Source organism: Myotis yumanensis, unplaced genomic scaffold, assembly GCF_028538775.1.
Source record: "Myotis yumanensis isolate MYYU_CA2020_CCGP unplaced genomic scaffold, mMyoYum1.0.hap1 SCAF_10, whole genome shotgun sequence".
Taxonomy (NCBI): domain Eukaryota; kingdom Metazoa; phylum Chordata; class Mammalia; order Chiroptera; family Vespertilionidae; genus Myotis; species Myotis yumanensis.
Window position 1 is genome coordinate 82,470,030 of NW_027223761.1, and position 21,880 is coordinate 82,491,909.

General features: G+C 50.0%; 1 protein-coding gene and 1 long non-coding RNA gene across 4 annotated transcripts; one reads left to right on the forward strand and one right to left on the reverse strand.

Annotated features, from left to right (window-relative positions):
• MPZL2 (myelin protein zero like 2) lies at positions 1 to 17,060 on the reverse strand. Of its 2 annotated transcripts, none has more exons than XM_070426164.1 (6): positions 16,670 to 17,060; positions 15,679 to 15,845; positions 14,956 to 15,166; positions 10,183 to 10,330; positions 6,690 to 6,765; positions 1 to 211 (listed from the first exon to the last, which is right to left on the reverse strand). In XM_070426164.1, exons 1-5 carry the CDS (start codon positions 16,725 to 16,727, stop codon positions 6,702 to 6,704), a joined length of 648 nt encoding a protein of 215 aa, XP_070282265.1. In that variant the 5' UTR covers positions 16,728 to 17,060; the 3' UTR covers positions 1 to 211; positions 6,690 to 6,701. The 2 variants fall into 2 exon arrangements, with proteins under 2 accessions (XP_070282265.1, XP_070282264.1); XM_070426163.1 differs by lacking the exon at positions 1 to 211 and adding an exon at positions 2,763 to 4,036 and having other exon boundaries at positions 16,670 to 17,053.
• A 489-nt stretch (positions 17,061 to 17,549) lies between these two features.
• On the forward strand, positions 17,550 to 21,426 carry LOC139018325 (uncharacterized). Of its 2 annotated transcripts, XR_011472907.1 has the most exons (5): positions 17,550 to 17,644; positions 17,738 to 18,234; positions 18,669 to 18,808; positions 19,887 to 20,728; positions 21,234 to 21,426. It is a non-coding gene; the product is annotated as an uncharacterized lncRNA (long non-coding RNA). The 2 variants fall into 2 exon arrangements; XR_011472906.1 differs by having other exon boundaries at positions 17,550 to 18,234.
• Positions 21,427 to 21,880: the final 454 nt, after the last annotated feature.

A 21,880-nucleotide genomic window follows, 5' to 3' on the forward strand; every position in this document is an offset into this window, starting at 1 on the left:
TTCAATTTGTAACAATGAAATTGGGGGTCACCACAACATGAGGAACTGTATTAAAGGGTCGCGGCATTAGGAAGGTTGAGAACCACTGGATTAAACCATTACAGCATGGGAGGGGGGAGGAGACACTGATGTTTGTCCCTTCTCTGGGACGATGAAGAGGTAACGTTTTCACGGAGCTTGCCATGAAGTGAAGAGATGGTCTCACGTTCTTCTGAAAAAGAAATAGATGGTACCTGCTTTCATCACTAGTCAACCTGGCATCTCAGGATATTGAATGAAAGCAAGAGGGGAACTGAACTCTGTTCAGCTTTTGGGGAAATGTCATAACTTTCCATTTTTCACCTCTCATTCCTCTAGTACAGTGGTTCTCAACCTTGGCTGCACATTAGAATCACCTGGGAATCTTTTTAAAATCCTGATTTCTGGGCTTCATCCTCCGGAAATTCTGTTTCTTTGTTATGGGGTGGGGCCACAACATTAGTAACAAAGAAACAGAATTTCCGGAGGATGAAGCCCAGAAATCAGGATTTTAAAAAGATTCCCAGGTGATTCTAATGTGCAGCCAAGGTTGAGAACCACTGCGTGAAAACTGGTGGTTTTCACCTTTAAGAAGCTAATGCAGGAGTCCCAAATGGAATAGCTGATATATGCCCTTGAAAGTACAGGAAATAGGCCTCTGCGGTCCATCTCCAGCATAGCCAACTTTTAGTGCAGACAACTAGCAGCATGTTGCCAGTTGTTACTGAATTTTCAGGGTGGGGGTTCGGGGGAGGCGGAGCAAAGGATACAGGGAGGAGGGGAAAGGGTATGAGCATAAAAAACTGTGTGCCGACCAGCAGCGCATTTTCCAGGAAGATCTGCCTCCGCAGCTAGACAAGGGGAGGTGGAGACAACTAGGAAAGGCCTCAGCCCATTTTTAAAATAATCCAATAGGAGACAATAAGACCTAGGCAAGGTTGGGGCGGGGCGGGGGGGGGGGGGGGGGCCGGGACTGCTAACCGCACAGTACTCTCAGCCAATGAGCAGCCAGGGAAGGGGCTCCGGGACTAGGGATAAACTGCCTGGGATCCACGCTCCCAGGGTGCCTGCTCAACCAGACACCCGATCTTGCAAGACCACATTAAAAGTCTCATTTTTTGCTATTCTTCTGTCTCCAAGTCTGTTATCTGAATTCAGACAGGTGAGCATTTCTCACAAAGAATCCCCAACTAGGCAGTTTGTTGTGCCGGATTCTGAGTTATCCATGGCAATGTGAAAATTCTGTGAAACTCCCTGTCAGTTTATTTCTCCAGTAGACATTAATTCTGCCCATTATTAACTTCCAGGCTGCCAGGAAGAAAATTTCCAGTGAAGATGAAATACATATCCATCTGTTTTCTGTTACCTGCTACTTAAAATTTAGATGTGTATATAAAGCCAATTGTATAACTGATAAATCTTTATTGCTAAAGGTTATTTACATAAATGTTTAAGGCAGAAGAAAATTACAAATCACAGAAGTTCTGTTTGGGAAGAAGACACTGAATAACTGGGTGTTTGGCCTAGACACAGCTACGAGTTTTGCTGAAACACATTCCCTGAGTTTGTAACTACTTTTCATTGTACTGTGGGTCACCTTCCAGGCCATCTGTCTGAAGAAACATCAGTGTTTATATTTTTAAAGGGTGAATTATGAAGAAAAAATAGAAAATGTGAATTAAAAATAATATTGACTCTAAATCTAATTTTTAGTTTCAAAACTGGGTATTGAAACTTTACTTTGTCAGTGTAATGGGCAAAACAAGACAGGTATGGAATGTATTTGTGAATCAAGGTTTGTGTGTAAATTACACCAATTTATTTAAGAACTCTTGGGGGAAAATATCAAAGTTCAGTGTTAGACATGAGCAGACCAAGGACGAAGGGCCAGGTACAGAAAGCTCCAGATGCCCAGCAAGGGGCAAAGCTGGGAAAACGAGCGCCTCGCCCCCAGGGTGACCCCTCCTCCCCTCCCACATCACTGGCCTGCGGTTTGGACCCCGATCTCTCATATCCCTGTGAGGCGGTTTAGACCCCGACCTTCCCTCCCTAGAGATAACATCGAGGCCTCAGTTGCATTTCGGCTCCAGGCCCAGAAAAGCAGCAAAACCAGACAAGTGACACCAGTGGCTGCCTCAGGTCCAGCCACATTGACTAATGAACCCCACCCCACCCCCACCCTGGAAACAACGAATGGGGGGGAGACTACAACCCTGAAAGAGCTCACCTGGGAAGCTGATGAATATTCTACTAAGGCCCTGAGCCCTCCCCTACGATTCCCACCAGCAGGAGAGAGAACTATGCTCAGAGCAAAGGACCCCACGCGCACTCTCCCTCCAAGAAGCACGCCCGCCATTCCCTCACAGGCACGTATCCCCCACCTCATGAGACTTGGAACCAGGGGAGCGATGGCAGTGACAGGTGGTCCGGGACTCACCCCCTGACCCTGTCTCCAGGCCCCCTGTGCTCTGACCTCCCAGTGAGCAGAGCAGCGCAGCCTGGACTCTGCTGTTGCTTCTTCTCTGCCTTCCTTGCTTCACTGTCCTGAGTACATCTCGCTGCCATCATGGGCCCCGTGCCCTTTGGCTCAGTGCTATGCAGCCTTTCCCTTGGGTATCCCCAACCTCCAGCCCCTTTTCCTGAAAGAAATTCCATTTGTCTTTATTCGCCGTCTGAGAGGCCGCTTTGCCTGCCTGCCCACCACTGCGTTTAACCTTTCATTCAGTATCTTTAAATACAGATCATCTATTTGAAAATTCCAGTTTATTAAAAGAAATAACGTCTTTAGCCTAGTCGGTGAAAACTGAACATATCATGTTGTAAAGATTTGGGGGGAGCCTAAACTTTTAGATGTTTCCTGTCTTCTGAATAAATGCTGCTATAACTTGTTTGGAAATAAGCCAGAAAACTAGACACTTTTTTAAAAGCTCTCTTTTTTTCATAGCTCGCTTAGAACGTGTCTTTTATCTATTAGTATAAGAGAAAAAAGAATAAAATTGATTTCATCCTGTTAGTGTTGGCATTTCCTTGCCCCACACCAAATTCTCCCCCAGAACAAGTGAATTTTAAAAAAAGAAAGAAAGAAGTAACTTCTTCCAGTTCTCAGAGCTTTGTGTACCATTGAACAAAATGACCATCATTTAGGGTTGATTTTTTTTTCACCTGCCCTAAATTTTTAAAGTCATAAAATCCATTTCAGAATTCTTCTATTTAACTGCTTGATGATCCCCGGCTACAAGCGAATGAGCATACTTTGCTGTTGTTACAGATCATAGAGGTGGGGAGGGGGCAGGAGACAGCCATCACTGCTCTGAAAGACCTGCGCTGTCATGGCTTTTCACAAAACAGAAAAAAGGTGCCGGTGACGAGCAGTTCGCCCAGAGAGTGGCATTTGTCACCTGTTAGCACTACGGTAACCTTTCCTTAGCGACTCTGTGATTTAGACGGTGCTCTCTGGTAAACTTTTGATCAATTGACAAAAATAGGAAAAAACTACCATCTAGGGATATTGAAAGGAAGGTCATACGGTAAGATGTGTCCCAGATTAAAGGAGCGCCGTGAAACCCAAACTGCTCTGCGCCGCTTAACTACGGGGTTTTCTGTTCCTAGAAACAGCTGGGAGGTTCGCCTGATTCACTGCGAGGAGGGCAGGTGAACCCACCAACTCCAGCCGCAGGAGCGCTGCTCCCGGAGCGAATGGAGAGGAAATGCGGGGTGGACAGGGGCTTTCCTCGCAGGCGCTGCCAGGGCGCAGAGTCATCATCACCGAGGACTGCTCGGGCCAGAGCGCCGCTTCCCAGGGCACAAACGCTCACTTGAAGTTGCTTGCGCTCTAACTAACAGAGAAGAGGTCCTCAGCGAGGGGTGCTTTGGCCGAGTCTCCCCGGGAAGGCTCGGGGTGCTTGTCTGGGTGGTCCTGGGCAGAGCTGGTCGGAAACAGGTCACCAGGAAAGGGCCAGCGACAAGCTTCCCTCCACTTCGGCTCCTCCCGGGGTCTTCTCTTGGCCTCCTCCGCCTCCTGAAACACAAAGCTTCTGTGGGCCATGCACTTGGGGAGGGGCGCCGGGACCCCTGGCCCGCGGGCCATGCACTTGGGGAGGGGCGCCGGGACCCCTGGCCCGCGGGCCATGCACTTGGGGAGGGGCGCCGGGACCCCTGGCCCGCGGGCCATGCACTTGGGGAGGGGCGCCGGGACCCCTGGCCCGCGGGCCATGCACTTGGGGAGGGGCGCCGGGACCCCTGGCCCGCGGACCATGCACTTGGGGAGGGGGCGCCGGGACCCCTGGCCCGTGGACACTGCGAGCCTCCATTTAACAGACTGGGTTTAACGGACAGAACGCCGGTCCGTGTGTCACATGTGAACATGAATACCTGTTCATTTTAAAGTGCTTTTAACCGAGATTTGCATATAATTAAATCAACAGGTTGTTTTTGTTGTTGTTGTTATCAATTCACTGTTGTTTTTAACAAGTCTTCGTGAGTGGGCCACATGTTGGAAAAAACACTGATTTCGCCGACATGAATAAATATTACTACAGTGTCTGCAACCACAGCCCAGCATTAAATGCAGAGTCGCTGCTGGCAGACAATGTAGGGGAACGGCCAGCCGCCACACGGCCCGCACCCGGCATTGCTCCTGTGGTCCCCGCCGCAGCCTCCCACCCAGACCACGTCCCCGCGGCACCCGCGCGGTGCCCGCCTTCTCGGTGACCGGTGACCGCGTGCACTCACCAGGCCCGTTCAGCATACACTTAAAGCTGCAGCACACAAATAGAAACCTTCTCTGCGAAGTTAAACCTTTTCTACATGATTCTAATGACACAAATGTGTCTACATACGTAAAAGCAGGTGGTAAACTATCGAATTTGTCCATTTTGTAGCATATGAATTGGGAAAACCTACCTTCTCATATAAGGGACTTGGGGCTTTACCGGACACCCCCGCGCCCCAATTAGTCTGTTACGTTGCGGTTTTACTGTACATACGTATTGATAGACCTGTTCTCCATTGTGAATGAAAATATTCTTAAACGCATGTATTCTCCCCTAATTTCACTTTTAAAAGACGTTTCCTGATTCTTATTCTCAGTCAGTACCCTTAATTCATCGCCACTGCCTCCTGTGGACACTGGTGATCTATACTCACTCACACATACATTCTCCTCTCTTTCCCTCCCTCCCTCCCTCCCTCTCTTCCTTTAATTGGAAGCAAAATCAAACAAACAGAAAAGTAGATGCTAGGCATTCACCCATCACCTAATCTTAAAGCATTTTGCCTTACTCAAATTTTTTTTGGCTGACATTTTTTCCCTGACAAATATTCCAATATGCATTTTTAGAATAGGAACATTTTCCTATATAACCACAACACCCTTATTATACCTAATAAAAATTAATAATAATTTCCTAATATCCATATTCAAATTTTTCATATTCAAGACTCCCAATTGTCCCCCAAATCTTTTTACAACTAGTTTGTTCAAACTAGTGCCATCCAGTCAGGGACCACACATTGCACTTGACTGTGTTAGCTCGTTACATTTCTTTGAATATAAAAGAGCCCCATCTTTTTTCCATGGCCCGCATGTTGGAGAACCTGCTTGATTTTAAGAAGAAAATAGCCTTTGGCAAAATCTCTCTGATACCAAATTCGTCTTTCTGGGTTCACGATGGAATTGCTTCTCTCCATAGTCTATTTTATAGATCCTGAAGGTACTTTCACCGGAGTCTCAGGCTATAAAAATGTGACTCTTTTTACAAATAATAATAGTGGACCTACTTCAGAGAATAGAAGAAATTCTGATCATATAAAAAAATAAATCGCCCTAACCAGTTTGGCTCAGTGGATTAGAGCATTGGCCTGCGAACTGAAGGGTCCCAGGTTCGATTTTGGTCAAGGGCATGTACCTTGGTTGTGGGCACGACCCCAGTAGAGAGCGTGCAGGAGGCAGCTGATCTAACTCTCTATCCCTCTCCCTTCCGCTCTGTAAAAAATCAATAAAATATATATATATATATATATATATATATATATATATATATATTTTAAATCATCCTATATTTCAAGCCTGATAAACCTGAAAACTAGAAAAACAAAATCACACACTATTAAAACTGGATTCATGGTCCCAATAACTAAATGAGAGGAATTGAATAGTTCTGTCAAAACGTCGGGCCTATCTTTTTAAAAGCAATATTAGAACCTGGCTGGTAGCTCAGTTGGTTAGAGCGTCATGCCGACCCCAAGGTTTCAGGTTCATCCCCAGTCAGGACACATTCAAGGGTGAACCAATGAGGCAGAAATAAGTTGGACACACACCGATCTCTCTCTCTCTCTTTCTCTCTCTTCCTCTCTCTTTCTCTCTCTCTCTCTCTCTCTTCCTCTCTCTTTCTCTCTAAAACCAATCAATAAAAATATATTTATTTACATGTTGAGTTAATTTGTTATTCTTAAATAAAGAATTCTCAAATCTTAGAATTCTCTCAGTTTAACCGCCTAGCTTCCTAAGACTTTGCACAAATCACACTCAGAGGAGAAGCCGTCCGTAACGCAGACTTTAACCTCCCCTACCCAGCGCCTCCCATTCACATGGGAAACACTTAACAGCCATATCATCGGGGAGATCCGCATTGGAGACGAGCCTGAAAGAAGGGAACCATCTGCGACCTCACCGTTGAGGAACATTAGTCTATGTCTTCCAGGTAAACCGCGACCTTCTTCTCTTGGTTGAGTCTTTCTTCTTCTTTTCTGTAAGAAAGAAGCAGAAACCAATGTCAAGCCAACAAGAACAGAGCAAGGGAGGCGAATCTTACATAGCTTCGGGCAAGGCATCCTTCCCCACATTCTGGGGAGAATTACATGCACCTGGAGATAGAGCCCAGCTTCCAGAGCCAGGGCACCAGTGCCGCCTCACCTCTCACACTCAGTGCCTTCCCGTGACCTGGGTGTCCGAGCTCAGACACTTCCCAGAACATCTGTAGAAGGGAGCCGCGTAATTAGGGAACTCCAGGGATTTAAAGCAGACACCTTAGTTTACTATTGGTATCTTACCTCTAATTCTACTCCTTATTCAAAATAGAAAAAGTATGAGGGGAGGGAAGGAGGTGAAAGAATTAAGTACAAATTGGTAGTTACAAAATAATCAAGAGGGTGTGACGTAGAGCATAGAGAATACAGTCAATGACTACGTACGGGGCCAGGTGGGTGCTGCCTATCGAGGGGAACACTGTGTGAAGTATATGATTGTCTAGCCACTACATTGTACACCTGAAACCAATACAAAATAATATTGAAAGTAAATTGTATTTGAAAAATTTTAAAAAGACAGAAAAAGTTTTGTGTTAACCTAGAAGTCATCTTTATTCATTACTAGTATATTCAGTTTAACCCCTAGAGTGCTGGAGAGCGCGATCTCGCGCCTCCTGTCTTTCGCCAAAAGTGCCGGGAGCGCTATCACGCTCCTCCTGCAGTGTCACAATTAGATGCTAGTAGCTCACTCTTTATGTGGGAAAAAAAAATTTTAAACCTTAACTCAAAATGCCTTGGCAATGTTAGCATAGTTCCTAGGATATTGGTTGGCACTCAAAGGGTTAAACCAGAACCTCAGAGGTGGGTGGTTAGGCTCCTTAAAATCAATTCTATTTATTTCAGTAAATATTTCTCAAAGAAAAGAAGCAAATGGTGCTGGGAGCACCAAAAAACTGCAACCTGTGCAAAGGAATGAATTTGGACTCCTACTTCACACCATCTACAAAAATTAACTCAAAATTCATCAAAGGCCTAAATGTAAGAACTAAAACTGTAAAACTCTTAGAAGAAACCATAAGCACATATCTTCATCATGTTGAGTTAAGCAATGGTATCTTCAATACAACACCAATAACATAAGCAACAAAAGAAAAAAAATGATAAATTGGACTTCATCAAAATTTTAAACTTTTGTGCTTCAAAAGACACTGTGAAAAGACAACCCACAGAATGAGAGAAAATCATTGAAATCATACATCTAATAAAGCACTTTTAGATATTCTAGAATATATAAGGAGCCCTTACAGTTCAACAAAAAAAGACAACCCAAGCCCTAGCCAGTTTGGCTCAGCGGATAGAGCGTCGGCCTGCGGACTCAAGGGTCCCAGGTTCAATTCCGGTCAAGGGCAAGTGCCTTGGTTTCCGGCACAACCCCAGTGGGGCGTGTGCAGGAGGCAGCTGATGGATGTTTCTCTCTCATCGATGTTTCTAACTCTCTATCCCTCTCCTTTCCTCTCTGTAAAAAATCAATAAAATATATTTTTTGAAAAAAGACAACCCTATTTTTAAATAGGCAAAACATTTGAATAGATATATCTCCAAAAAGATATACAAATGGCCAATAAATACATGGAAAGATGTTCAGCATCACTAGTCATTAGGAAAATACAAATCAAAACCTCAATGAGCCCTGACCAGGTATCTCAGTTAGTTAGAGCATCTTCCCTATACACCAAGGTCGGCAGTTCGAGCCCCAGTCAGGACATATGCAAAAGCAACCAATGAATGCATAAATAAGTGGAACAACAAATCTCTCTCTCTTCTTCTTCTCTCTTCTTCTCTCTCTCACTCAAATCAATAAGTAAAAAATTTTAAAAACCACCTCAATGAGAAGCCACTTGACATCCACTATGGCTATAATCAAAAGGACAGACAATAATAAGTGTTGTCAATGATGTGAACAAACTGGAATCCTCATACATTGCTGGTGGGATGTAACATGGTGCATCTGTTTTGGAAAATAGTCTGGGAATACCTGGAAAAGGTAAACATAGAATTACCAAGTATTTTAGCAATTTCACTCCTAGGTATATACCCAGTAGAACTGAAAACATATGTCTAGGCGGGAGTGGCCAGGGAAAGGTCATGGGGGGAAAGGGAGTCATATGTAGTACTTTCAACAATAAAGAATTTAAATTTTTTTAAAAAGGAAACATGTCTACACACAAATTTATAGACATATGTTCATAGCAGCATTAGTCATAGTAGCCAAAAGGTAGAGAAAACCTAAATGTCCATCAATTAAATGGATAAACAAAATGTGATATATCCACAGCGTGGAATGAAGTGCTGCTACATGCTATAACGTGGATGAGCTTTGAAAACCCTATAATAAGTCAAAGAATCCAGACACAAAGGCCACATATTGTATGATTCTATTTATAGGAAACGTCCCAAACAGGCCAATCCACGGAGACAGAGAGCAGAGTAGGCAGGGGCCGGTGAGAGGGGGATGGAGGGAGTGACAGCAAGAGGGTGTGGGGTGTCTTTTGTGAGTGATGAATATATTCTGGAATTAGTGGTGACTATGGAATATTAAAAGGGTGAATTTTATAGTGTGTAAATTTTATCTCAATAAAAAAATATTTATTGAGCACCTAATAGCAGCATGGCTGACTTCCCGAGGTACTGATCCACAGTGACCTGCTGACCGCCCAGTGGTTCTTAGAAATGTATGCTTTACATTAAAGGTAAGGAGTATTCTTTTTTTCTTTTTTCTGTTTTGGTTAATCCTCACCCAAGGATATTTTTTTCATTGATTTTTTAGAGAGAGTGGGAGGGAGTGAGGGAGGGGAAGAGAGAGAGAAAAAAACAACAAGGGTCTGAGAGAGACACATCAATTAGTTGCCTCCCGCAAGGGCACCGACCAGGGCCAGGGATTGAACCTGCAACCCAGGTACATACTCTTGACCGGGAATTGAATGCTGGACCCTTAGGTGCACAGGGTAATACTGTAACCACTGAGCACACTGGCCAGGGCAGGAGTGCTCTAAAAAAGCTTTGTCTAACAGATAGGAGTTTCTTAGCCAATATTATATTAGTTTCAGGTGCACACCCCAGTTAGACATTATGTAACTTGCTAAGTGATCCTCACGATAAACCTCATACCCATCTGATGAAGCAGATTTCAATATCAAATCCTCCATCATAAAGAAAGGCCATCATGAAATCTGTAAAACCAAGAGCCTTTTGTAAAGTCCCTGATCCACCCTAATGCGCTCATCCTGGGAACCTGAACCCTTTCCTCTAAGATGTACTCAAAGGGCAGAGCCCCGCGCCCCAGTGACCAGCCTCCCTGTGAGTGCCAGGTGCCACCCTAAGGGAGAGGAGGAGACGGCCCGGGCTGCCCAGCCTTACGGTGTGATCTCCACCACCTTGTGGGCCCTCTCGGCCCACCGCCGCTTGCGGAAATGCTGGAAGAGGACCACCCCGATCACTATGATGACCATCAGGGCGCAGGCGGAGCCAATGGCCAGGGCCAGGAAGTAGATCTCGGAGAAGCGCACTGGGGAGAGAAAAACGGTCCAGTTAGGGTTCTCTAACAGAAGAGGACTGTGATGTCACCTAAAGGTACAATAGGGATGCACTTTTTAAAATTTTTTTATTGATTTCAGAGAGGAAGGGAGAGGGAGTGAGAGATAGAAACATCAATGATGAGAGAGAATCACTGACTGGCTGCCTCCTGCATGAACCCTACTGGGAATCAAGCCGCAACCCGGGCATGTGCCCTTGACCAGAATCGGACCATGACCTCTTGGTTCAGAGGTCAACGCTCAACCACTGAGCCACGCCAGCAGACGGGATATACTTTTGTCATTAAATGGAATCGTTCACCTACCGTGTTACCTTGTAAATTCTAGTAGCACAGGAAAGCCGACATACTCCTTTGGTGGTTCTCAGACTGTGTCCCAGGAGGACCAGCAACAGAACTTTGAAATACAAATGACCAGGCCCCGCCCCAACCTACTGAATTGCAGGTGGGGCTGGCCGTTTGCTCTAACAGTCCCTGCAGGTGATGATGCCCGCTAACCTGTGAGCACCACTGGGCCGGTTGAGTAAGATTATTGCTGACCTAGTCCCATCGAGGGCCCAAACCTTTCTCCCTCAGTCCCTCTGCCATTCAGTCAGTCGTTTATTCACATGTGTGAAGGGCCTACCATGTTCCAGGCACCGATGGAAACACCAAGCCAAAAACTGACATCACCTTCAAGGAACTCACACCTCTGGGAAGACAGGCGGGTAAATCAGTGACTACACTGGTGCATCGTTAACAACAGGCCGCTTTCTGAGAACTGCGTCGGTAGGCAGTGTTGTCACTGTGCAGACATCCTAGAGCTCCTTACACACCTCGGCTGTCTGCACAGCCCACTGCTCCCAGGCTACAGCCCTGGCCGGCACGTCACTGTCTGAATTCCGTAGGCAGTTGTAACACAGTGGTATTTGTGCATAGAAACATATCCACACGTAGGAAAGGTACAATAAAAACACGCTATAAAAGCCAGGCCGGGTGGCTCCGTGGTTGAACATCAACCTATGAACCAGGAGCTCACGGCTCGATTCTGTCTGGGTTGCGGGCTCTGATCCCCAGGAGATGGAGCATAGGAGGCAGCTGATCGATGATTCTCTCTCATCATTGATGTTTCTATCTCTCTCTCCCTCTCCCTTCCTCTCTGAAATCAATAAAAATATTTTTTTAATGTTTTAAAAGAATAGTTTATTGAATTTTAGAGAGAGAGGAGGGAGAGGGGAAACCATCGATTGGAGAGTGCAGCATCAAGCGGCTGCCTCCTGCACGCCCACCACCAGGGGTCAAGCCCGAAACCTGGGTACCTGCCCTGATTGGGAATCACCCCGAGACCCTTGATGCCTGGGACCACGCCCAAGCACCCCGGCCACCAGGCAGGCCCACGTTTTCCAGCGTTTTAAGGAGCTTATTGAGGCTGCAGAGGCTCCTGCTAAGCTTCCCTGTGCGTTTTCCTGCAGCCTTATTCTTGCCCAGCAGTTTCCTTCCTCTGCCTCCACTGCAGCCGTGCTCGCTGTGCCAATCCAGCCCCGCCCCGTCCGTCCATCCCTCAGGAGCCAGGCCAGGTGCTCCGGGTGGTCCTCATCACGCTGAGGCTAACGTCGTTCCCCATGGCAACCACATCCTTGTTCTTCACAACCTCTGTGCTGTGATGTGAAATGGCTACAGTGTCACCGGGGGGGTGGGAATTTTTCGGCTCTGTGGTCACTGTGTGACCGCCACTGCACATGTGGTCCACTGTGACAGAAGCATCATCATGTGGCACAGGACTGACAGTCTAGCGGGTGAACGATGCAAGAGGGACCCCACAGGTCAGGGTCCCTAAACCAGGGACCTTGCCCCTGTGACGTCTGGGTCTCTGTCTTTCTTTTTTTTTTCTTTTTTTAAATCCTCACCTGGGATATTTTTCCATTGATTTTTAGAGAGAGGGAAAGACAGAAAGAAATACCACTGTGAGAGAAACACATCGATCCCAGGCCAGGGAGGAGCCTGCAACCGAGATACATGCCCTTGACCGGAATCGAACCAGGGACCCTTTGGTCCGTAGGCCGACGCTGTATCCACTGAGCCAAACCGTCTAGGGCTTGATTTCTAGTTTAAAATTCAATAAACCCTCAGAACCAGCAAGGACAGTAGAGATGTCTAGTTCGGGGGCTCCCAGCCTGGAGTCCACGGCTTACTGTGTGTGTACATTCTCTGTGTACCTGCCCTGGGTACAGGGCCACGGCTTACTGTGTGTGTGCATTCTCTGTGGGACGCAGGGCCACGGCTTACTGTGTGTGTGCATTCTCTGTGTACCTGCCCTGGGTACAGGGCCACGGCTTACTGTGTGTGTGCATTCTCTGTGTACCTGCCCTGGGTACAGGGCCACGGCTTACTGTGTGTGTGCATTCTCTGTGTACCTGCCCTGGGTACAAGGCCACGGCTTACTGTGTGTGTGCATTCTCTGTGTACCTGCCCTGGGTACAGGGCCACGGCTTACTGTGTGTGTGCATTCTCTGTGGGACGCAGGGCCACGGCTTACTGTGTGTGTGCATTCTCTGTGGGCCACAGGGCCACAGCTTTCGTTAGATCTCAGAGCAGTGATCCCGTATGTTTAAGAACCATGTGTCTTGTCTAATCTGTTCGGTTTGCAGATGAAGAAACTGAGGTCCAAGGATAGGATATTACTCCTTTCAGCACTCAGATTGCTTCTCCAGCCGCACAGCTCTCTCCTGACAGGGCCTGGAGGCCGGTGCTGGGGCGGGAAGGAGGAAATTACACCACTTTACAGGGCAGTGATACTGTGTTAGTTCAGAGCACACAGCAGAGAAAGCTCGGTTAAATACCAGCTCCCCCACTTTCTAGCTGTGCGACTGGGGTAATTAACTTCCTTGAGCATCCATTTCCACCATGTATAAAATAGACATAACAATACCCATTTCTTGAGTTCTTACTAAAAACAAAATTGTTCATTTAAATTGTTCCCGGCTGTGCCTCCACGTAATAAACAGTCAGCATACAGTAACTACTATAAATTTCAGTATGATTCAGAGTTTGGGGACTTTTTACATTTGTTACCTCATTTTATCCTCACCCTAATCCAGGGGTGGGCAACGCCTGGCACACGTGCCAGACATGGCACGCCAGTAACTTTTGCTGGCACTCGAATCCTTCTCTTATAATCTTCCATTTACAATTGTGAATCTTTGTTCTCAGTGATGAATTTTGTTAAGTCCCGTAATAGGAGTAGCCTGACGCATGAAAGTAGTAGCTCATGTATATCTCTGAAGGTCACGAAATATAAACCTGATGTAAAATCTCTGTCATCAGTGATGCAGCAGCAAAAGTCTCACTGATGATATCAAATGGAGTCATAAAGTTTTCTGTCGGACTATCTGTACATGTATACATTAAAAAATAAATGTATTTTTCATCATCATATACTGTGTTTTTGTCACTCAAATGAATTTTATTATTTCGTCAAGGTTCTTCACATACGTACACCTTAAGAGATATCAAGTAGGCGTAACATGTTCTCAAAAAATTAGGGTTGGCATGCAGAAGAATTTTGAGTCAGAGATTTTGCTGGTTTTGGCACGCACTCACAAAAAGGTTGCCCACCCCTGCCCTAATCCTCGCTGTATTGTTCTCACTTGCCTGGAGGGAAATGATTCATCTACAGCTGCAGAGCCGCGGTCTTTGCTCTGTTACCTGGCACCGCTGGCCGGGCTGGGTCATGGGACGCAGACAATGCGCAGACGATGCAACGCCGTTGTTGGGAGCATCATTCTGGAGCCAAAGATGCCCCACCCACCAGCTATGTGACTGTGGACAAGTGGACAAGTGACCTCACCTCTGTGAGCCTCAGTGTCCTCATTAGTAAAATGGGGGGGGGGGGAGGGGGGGAACACCAAGAACACAAGGAACTGACGTGATACGTGAAGATTAAATAAGATATGCAAGGCCCCTGACAACGTTCGGTAAAAAAGGGCCCCGATCGGCGTGTGCGGTGAGGGGGGCTGTGAAGACCAGGAGACAGCGCCTCCAGCACGGATGGCAGGGGCCCAGCAGGCACTCGCTCGCCTCCTGGGAGGAAGTGGCTGAATGAACAGACCATGGCTACCCTTTACCGGGGAGTTGCTTCCTCTCCCTCCACGGTCTCATGCCATTTTTGTAACAGCTTCCTTGGATCCCTTGCTTTCCTTTCTGTTTCTCCCCACAAACAAAGCCTTTCTCTTTCACCCCAGGATTCCTCACTCTCCCTCCGTAGCTTCCAGATTGAAAGGGCTCATCCTTCTCTCTACACTTTCAGCCACCACAAAAGATGGCCCCTTTCTTTTCTTTTCTTTTTAATTATTTTTATCGATTTCAGAGAGAGGAAGGGAGAAGGAGAGAGAGAGAGAGAAACATCAATGATGAGAGAGAATCATTGATCAGCTGCCTCCTACAGGCCCCACACTGGGGATCGAGCCCACAACCCGGGCGTGTACTCTTGATCGGAATCCAACCTGGGAGCCTTCAGTTCGCAGGCCGAAGCTCTATCCAGTGAGCCACACCGGCTAGGGCTGCCCTCTCTTTCCTACAAGCTCCCAGGCTTCCCCAAACCCTTCCCCAGCGGCACCTACCGGTCTGCACGACGCTGAGCCGGATCTCCCCGACGAGCCCGTCCACGTCGGGCGGGTTCTTCACCTGGCAGGTGTACGTCCCGTTGTCGTCGAACCGCAGCTTCCAGAGCATGATGGAGGCGTCGTAGCGCTCGGGGTTCCCGTCCCAGACCACCCGGTCCTTGAACCGTCCGCTCATGGGTTTGAAGGGGTCCATGTGGTAGTAGAAAACCTGGGAAGGAGAAATGGCAAAGGTCTTCCTCAGGGCCAGGGCTGGGGGGTGTGTGGGGGAGCAGAAGAGACCCCGCCAGCCTCACGGCCGGCAGCTCTCAGCAGGAGCTCCCGGCTCTCCCTGCCAGCGGCCTCTGTCCTGGAACTGCTTCCCGGCCCTGCCCTGCCCTGTGCTCGTTGCTAAAACTGTAATAAATACATAACTGGCCCTGGCCGGTTTGGCTCAGTGGATGGAGCATCGGCCTGCAGACCGAAGGGTCCCAGATCGATTCCCGGTCAGGGTACAAGCCTGGGTTGCGGGCTCAATCCCCAGTGTGGGGTGTGCAGGAGGCAGCCGATCCATGATTCTCTCTCATTTTTGATGCTTCTATCTCTCTCTCCCTCTCCCTCTCTGAAATCAATAAAAATATATTAAAAAATAAAAAAATGAACAGACACAGGAAGGGCCAGGAGAAACAGACCGGCTTGTTTTCCTAACCCAGATCCCCGAGAAAATGACGCCCATCTACTTACAAACTGCTCAGAGCCCCCATCCTGGGGGCGGAAATTCCAGGTCACGGTCAGAGCGTCGCCCACGGGGGCGAAGCTGGAGAAAGTGCACTTCAGCCGGACGTCCGTGCCGTTCACAGCCTCCAGCACCCGGGACGTGTAAATTTCCACGGCGGCTCCGGGCCCGAGAGCTGCGGCAGGAGCAGGAGGAAGAAGGGTCAACAGGCAGGAGCAGAGAGCTGCTGCCTCCGCCAGAGTCCCGTGTGAGCGGGCGCAGAGCGGCGCTGAGAGGCCTCCTCAACTTTCTCCACCCGCCTGCCTGCTGGCATGACACCCACTTCAAACTGTTAGGAGAAACCTCAGCCATCGGCAAATCAAAGGAAAGCAGAAACCAAGAAGTCTACACGGATCCGAACATGCACTGGCCGAGGGTTCGAGTGCAGCGGTATGTGCTGCGTGTGACGGTCCTTGCGCAGGGAGTTGTCCAGAGGGGCCCTTGCTATGTCTTCTGCAGAAATTAAGTTCAAGGCCAGACGGTTCGTGCTGGCCGGACCCTGACGCTTCACACCCGGCCTCCTGGCCTGACGGTCACGCTCAGAACGGCGTGGGGCGGGTCAGACCACCCGGCCTCTCTCCGCACAGTGCGGCTCCCCAGCGCTGCCCCGGGCTCCCAGCGGCCCAGACCCGACCCACAGGAGGCCCGCCCAAGCCCCGCCTGAGAGGAGGTGAAGCAGCGGCAGGAAAATGGTTGGTAACCTGAGATTTGAAAACCCTCTCTGTGCCGGGCCGCTGGCAGCCCAGTCTCACCGAAACCTGTTTGTCCAAAAGCAGTTCCTCCAAGCACCCACTGACTTCGGTTTCAGTAAAGTCCACCCCAAAGCGGCTGCCACTGTGGCTCAGGCTCCAGATGAAAACTCTGGCTCCTTCCTAGACAATTCGCTCCCTTCACGGGGTGGGCGGTGAGGGGGGTGCTGCGGGAGCCCCCCCCCCCCATCCCCCGCTCCCCGGCCCTTACCTGTGAGCTGTATGCCCAGCAGGAGCAGCGCAGCGCGCGGGAGGCTCCGGCCATACATGAGGAAGCCCAGCCCTGGCCCCCAGGCCAGACGGGCAGATGGAGGGCTGCAGCCCCCTGCCAGGCTGCGTTGTCCGGAGCGAGGCAGCCCCTCACCTGTGGGAACCCGAGCGCCCGCGCCTGTGACTCATCCCTGCTCCGCGGGTGCACTTTGCTGGAATGGAAGGTGGGGCCTCCGCTCCCAGCGCCTCCCCCCTGCCTCCTCCCTCCGCCCTCTGCCCTGAGCGAGTCTGCACAGAGCCCACAGCCGCAGCCTCGCTCTCCTGCTCGGCTCCTCTGGGCGCTGGCCTCTGGGTGGCTCGGAAGCGGCGGGGAGGTGGTGCCAGGTTGCCCGTCCCAGCTGCCTTGGCCTTGGCCCCTGCACACGCTTTTTACAAACAGGCTGCAGGCCCGCCTGGGAAGGGAGTGTTGAAACTGCCTCGCTGGGATTGGCCTCCGGAAGCACCTCCCTGCTCAGCACCCTCTGTGGGCAAAGTCCTGCAGTGCCTGCCCTCAGCCTGAGTCACATGTGCCCATGCGGATTCTGAGCCTTTGCGAGCCCGTAGCTTCCCCAAGACCCACCTGAGGTACAACCAAAGCAACCTTCACGTCTAATGACCCTCCCGCTTTGCAGCATTTAAAGACCATCCAGATGGCATCCCTGCCCGGCTCCCAGCCGTCCCCACGCAGCCCGCAAAGCGCTTTTTTGCCTGTTAGTGCATCTCTGCGATCCTCCCGCGGTGTTCCCACCCCACCTGCAAGGGTGTTCCCACCCCACTGAGAGGGTGTTCCCACCCCACTGAGAGGGTGTTCCCACCCCACTGAGAGGGTGTTCCCACCCCACTGAGAGGGTGTTCCCACCCCACCTGCGAGGGTGTTCCCAGCCCACTGAGAGGGTGTTCCCACTTCACCTGCAAGGACTCGAAGAGCCCAGAGGAGGTAAACGTTTTGCCCAAAGTTGCACAGCCAATAGGCAGCAAACCTGAAACTGTTTGGAGTCTTAAACCTAGTGCTCTTTTTACAAAATAACAGGAGTGTGAACAACCAACACAGAGGACTCTGCAGGAAAGGCCTTCAAAATACGTCACTGCCTTGGGCCTCCCAGTTCACGGGCCCCTTTCAGGGCTGCCCGTGGGAGGAAGCTCAGGTAGAGGAATTCCGATGCACCAAGGCCTCCCTCTCCAGAAGGAGGTCTGTGACCAGCCCTGGCAGCAGCGCAGGGGGCAGAGAGAGAAAGGTTTCGCCTGCAGTGAAGACGTGGGCTGGGCTGGCCCAGGAGCCTCTCCCCCAGCGCGGACGAACTGCCCTTGCAAATGCGTTGGTGATTCTGAAAATTCTGCCAGTTAAATCCTGGACAGAGACGTGGCCAGGGGCTGGAGGCAGGGGCAGTCGGACTGGAAACGCTAAAACATGGGGAAGAAAAGAGAAAACTCTACTGAGAAAGGAAGATTACAAAAGTGAAGAACAAGAAAAACAAAAGAGGAAAGAAAAACAGGGGGCGAAAATACGGTCACGGAGAAGGAAGAAAGGTAAGAAACAACAGAAGTCTGTGTGAGAGCTGAGCCTCACACCAGGCTGCCCGGAGGCAGGGCCCGCACCCAGCGGGACGCGGGGAGGGTTTCTGAAAACAGTGAGTGTGTGGCTCCTTTGTCAGCCCCCAGGTCTGCGATCAACCTAAAATCAGGGTGCGGGGGCCTTTGAAACAGCGAGAGGACAAAAGAGAGCTTTTCTGGTGGAGAAGTCCCGAGAGTTCAGCTCCAGGACCTGAAAGAAAGGAGTTAGGGGAACGGGATCCCCTGCTGGCGGGCAGCTCTCAGGAAGGCAGCCTGACGGAGAGGGAGAGCTGAGGCCCAGCCAGCCGCCCAGTGTGCTGCGAGGTCGGGTTACCAGCGCGGCGGGAGGCACGAGAAGCAGCAGGAGAGGAACCAGGGCCAGAAGCACTGAACAAACTGCCTGTTGTCAGGAGAGAAGAACGCCCCCCAGGTAGCCCGCCGCCTGGGGACACAGCCAGCCCTGCCAGGAGGGCCAGCAGCTGCCCGGGGCCCCGGCTCAGCAGAGTTCAAGCGCCTGGCCTCGTGCCCAGCGACGCCCAGTTCCTTCCAGGTAGCAGGAGTGGCTGGGGTCACCCAGTTTCCCTCCCTGGGTGGGCCGGGAGGAGGCCAAGGACGGGGCTAAGTAGAGAAAACACACATGAAAAGGAGGTTTGCCCCTAAGAGTCCCAGGATGCCGGTCAGCAAGACTCTGATAGAAGCTGGAGGCATCGGCTGGGTTCTGCGCACTGGGGGGAGGCCGCTGCTATGGGAGACCCCTTCTGTGGGAGACCCCTGCTGTGGGAGACCCCTCCTGTGGGAGACCCCCATTGTGAGAGACCCCTGCTGTGGGAGACCCCTGCTGTGGGAGACCCCCCCTGTAGGAGACCCCTCCTGTGGGAGACCCCTGCTGTGGGAGACCCCCTGTAGAAGATCCCCCTGTGGGAGACCCCTGCTGTGGGAGACCCCCTGTAGGAGACCCCCCTGTGGGAGACCCCCCCTGTGGGAGACCCCCTGTAGGAGACCCCCTGTAGGAGACCCCTCCTGTGGGAGACCCCCCTGTGGGAGACCCCTGCTGTGGGAGACCCCTGCTGTGGGAGACCCCCTGTAGGAGACCCCCTGTAGGAGACCCCTCCTGTGGGAGACCCCCCTGTGGGAGACCCCCCTGTGGGAGACCCCTGCTGTAGGAGACCCCCCTGTGGGAGACCCCCATTGTGGGAGACCCCTGCTGTGGGAGACCCCCTGTAGGAGACCCCCCTGTGGGAGGCCCCCCTGTGGGAGACCCCCCTGTGGGAGACCCCAGTGGAGCCACCACCACCATGTCTGACCGGGAGGCAAGACCGTCACCTGAGGACTTGGGGGTGAGTAGGAAGGAGAAGACATTCAACTCAGAGTCCGTGGACAGGAGAGCAGTGAGGGTCACTTCCGAGTGAAAAGGACCACACATCCCAGGAAAGTCAGGGCCCCAGTGGGAGTCCAGGGACTGCACTCGGGTTCTCCCTGAAGGTCAGAGAGCGGCTGGTGGTCACGCCCCAGGGGGACAGGCAGTGGAGGGGATGATGGGGTTGAAGTCCATCAGGGGCAAACAGGGGGTCATTCCTTTTGTTCTGGTTTTTATTCTCACCCAAGGATATTTTTCCATTGATTTTTAGAGAGAGTGCAAGAGAGGTGGAAAGACACAGAGAGAAACATCGATGTGAGAGAGACACATTGATCGGCTGCCTCCTGCCCATGCCCTGACCAGGACCAGGTATTGAGCCTGCAACCGAGGTGCATGCCCTTGACTGGAATAGAACCCGGGACCCTTCAGTCCACAGGCCAACACTCTATCCACTGGGCCAAACCGGCTGGGGCTGCCCTCTCCTTTGGAATGTTGCACATGTGCACAGGGAGGACTGGTGCTTTCTGGCTTGTGATAAATAAGGTGAGTTGATGCAAGTGTCATAGTCTAACAGCCTGGGTTCCAACCTGTGACTGCTTCGCTTCAGCACTGGGCCTTCCCGGGGGAGGGTAAGTTCCCAGAGACCTGAACTCTGGGAAAATTATCTTTCCTCAACTTGAAGCTTCTTTTAAAATTTGAAGGTCAAGCCCCAGCCGGTTTGGATCAGAGGATAGAGCATTGGCCTGCAGACCGAAGGGTCCTGGGTTCAATTCTGTTCAAGGGCATGTACCTCAGTTGCAGGGTCCTCCCCGACCTGGTCCCTGGTCGGAACACGTGCAGGAGGCAACAATCGATGTACTTCTCTCACATTGATGTTTCTCTCTGTCTTTCCCTCTTTCTGAAAATCAATGGGAAAATATCTTTGGGTGAGGATTTAATCTGAAGGTCTGGACCAAAAGAAGAGGAGCACCAGGTCGGAGTCCGGATGACAGGCTGGGTGAGATAAAGACGAACTCCAAAGCTGCTTCACTAAAGAGAAGGCATTGGAAGAAGAAGGAAGGCTCTGCCAGAAGGTCCCAGCGCAGCGCAGCTCCGTCAGCTGTCCGTGCAGAGGTGTGTACAACAGGACACTGCTCTTTTCATTTTATGTCTGCTTTTGGGATATAGGCTTTCAATGGACATTGTCTGCACCAGCTTTATTAAAATGAACAAAATATTTGTAAAAATTATTTAAAAAAACAAACAAAAAACAACAACTGGAGGCATCCAGGTAAGGCCTAGGTTATAGTTAGTGTCTAGGCCAGTGATGGCGAACCTGTGACACGCGTGTCAGAGGTGACACGCAAACTCATTTTTTTGGTTGATTTTTCTTTGTTAAATGGCATTTAAGTATATAAAATAAATATCAAAAATATAAATCTTTGTTTTACTATGGTTACAAATATCAAAAAATTTCTATTTGTGACACGGCACCAGAGTTAAGTTAGTGTTTTTCAAAATGCTGACACGCTGAGCTCAAAAGGTTCACCATCACTGGTCTAGGCAAATGAAAGAACAGGAAGAGGAATTCTAGACTAAAAGGGGGGGAAAAGTGAAGCTCCTCCCTCTGTCCCAACAGCCCACACATATCCCGACACATGGCTAGCGGAGCTCGGCCTTGGCCAGGAGGGGCTCGCAGGGGCCCAGAAGACACGGAGGACCGAGGGCCTGGATCATCATTTGTAAAAATGGCCGTCTCAACAGCCCAGGCAGAAGTGGTTTCCTCGCCACAAGATGAAACTCGCCTCCTGTGAAGCACGGTAAACTTAGCTCTCTGGGTAGTTCAAATAAAGTGTGTGTTTACTCAAAGGTTCCTGTCCATGTCTTTCTTACTAGTAAAAGTTTTATTAAATTGCTGTTATATGCTGGGCTAGACATGTAAAGTAGAATGAGACATTTCTGCCTGGTGGGGGGGTGATCAGATCTAAAGAGGAAGTGAAGTATGTATATAAATAAATAATTAGCACATTTGTGGCTTTTGAACTGAACCCTTAAAAGACCAATAAGAATTCTGGAAAGATGCCCGGCTGGTGTGGTTCAGTGGTTGAGCGTTGACCTAGGAACCAGAAGGTCATGGTTCAATTCCCAGTCAGGGCAACATGCCCGGGTTTCGGTCTCGATCCCCAGTGTGAGGCGTGCAGGAGGCAGCTGATCAATGATTCTCTCTCATCATTGATGTTTCTATATCTCTCTCCCTCTCCCTTCCTCTCTGAAATCAATAAATAT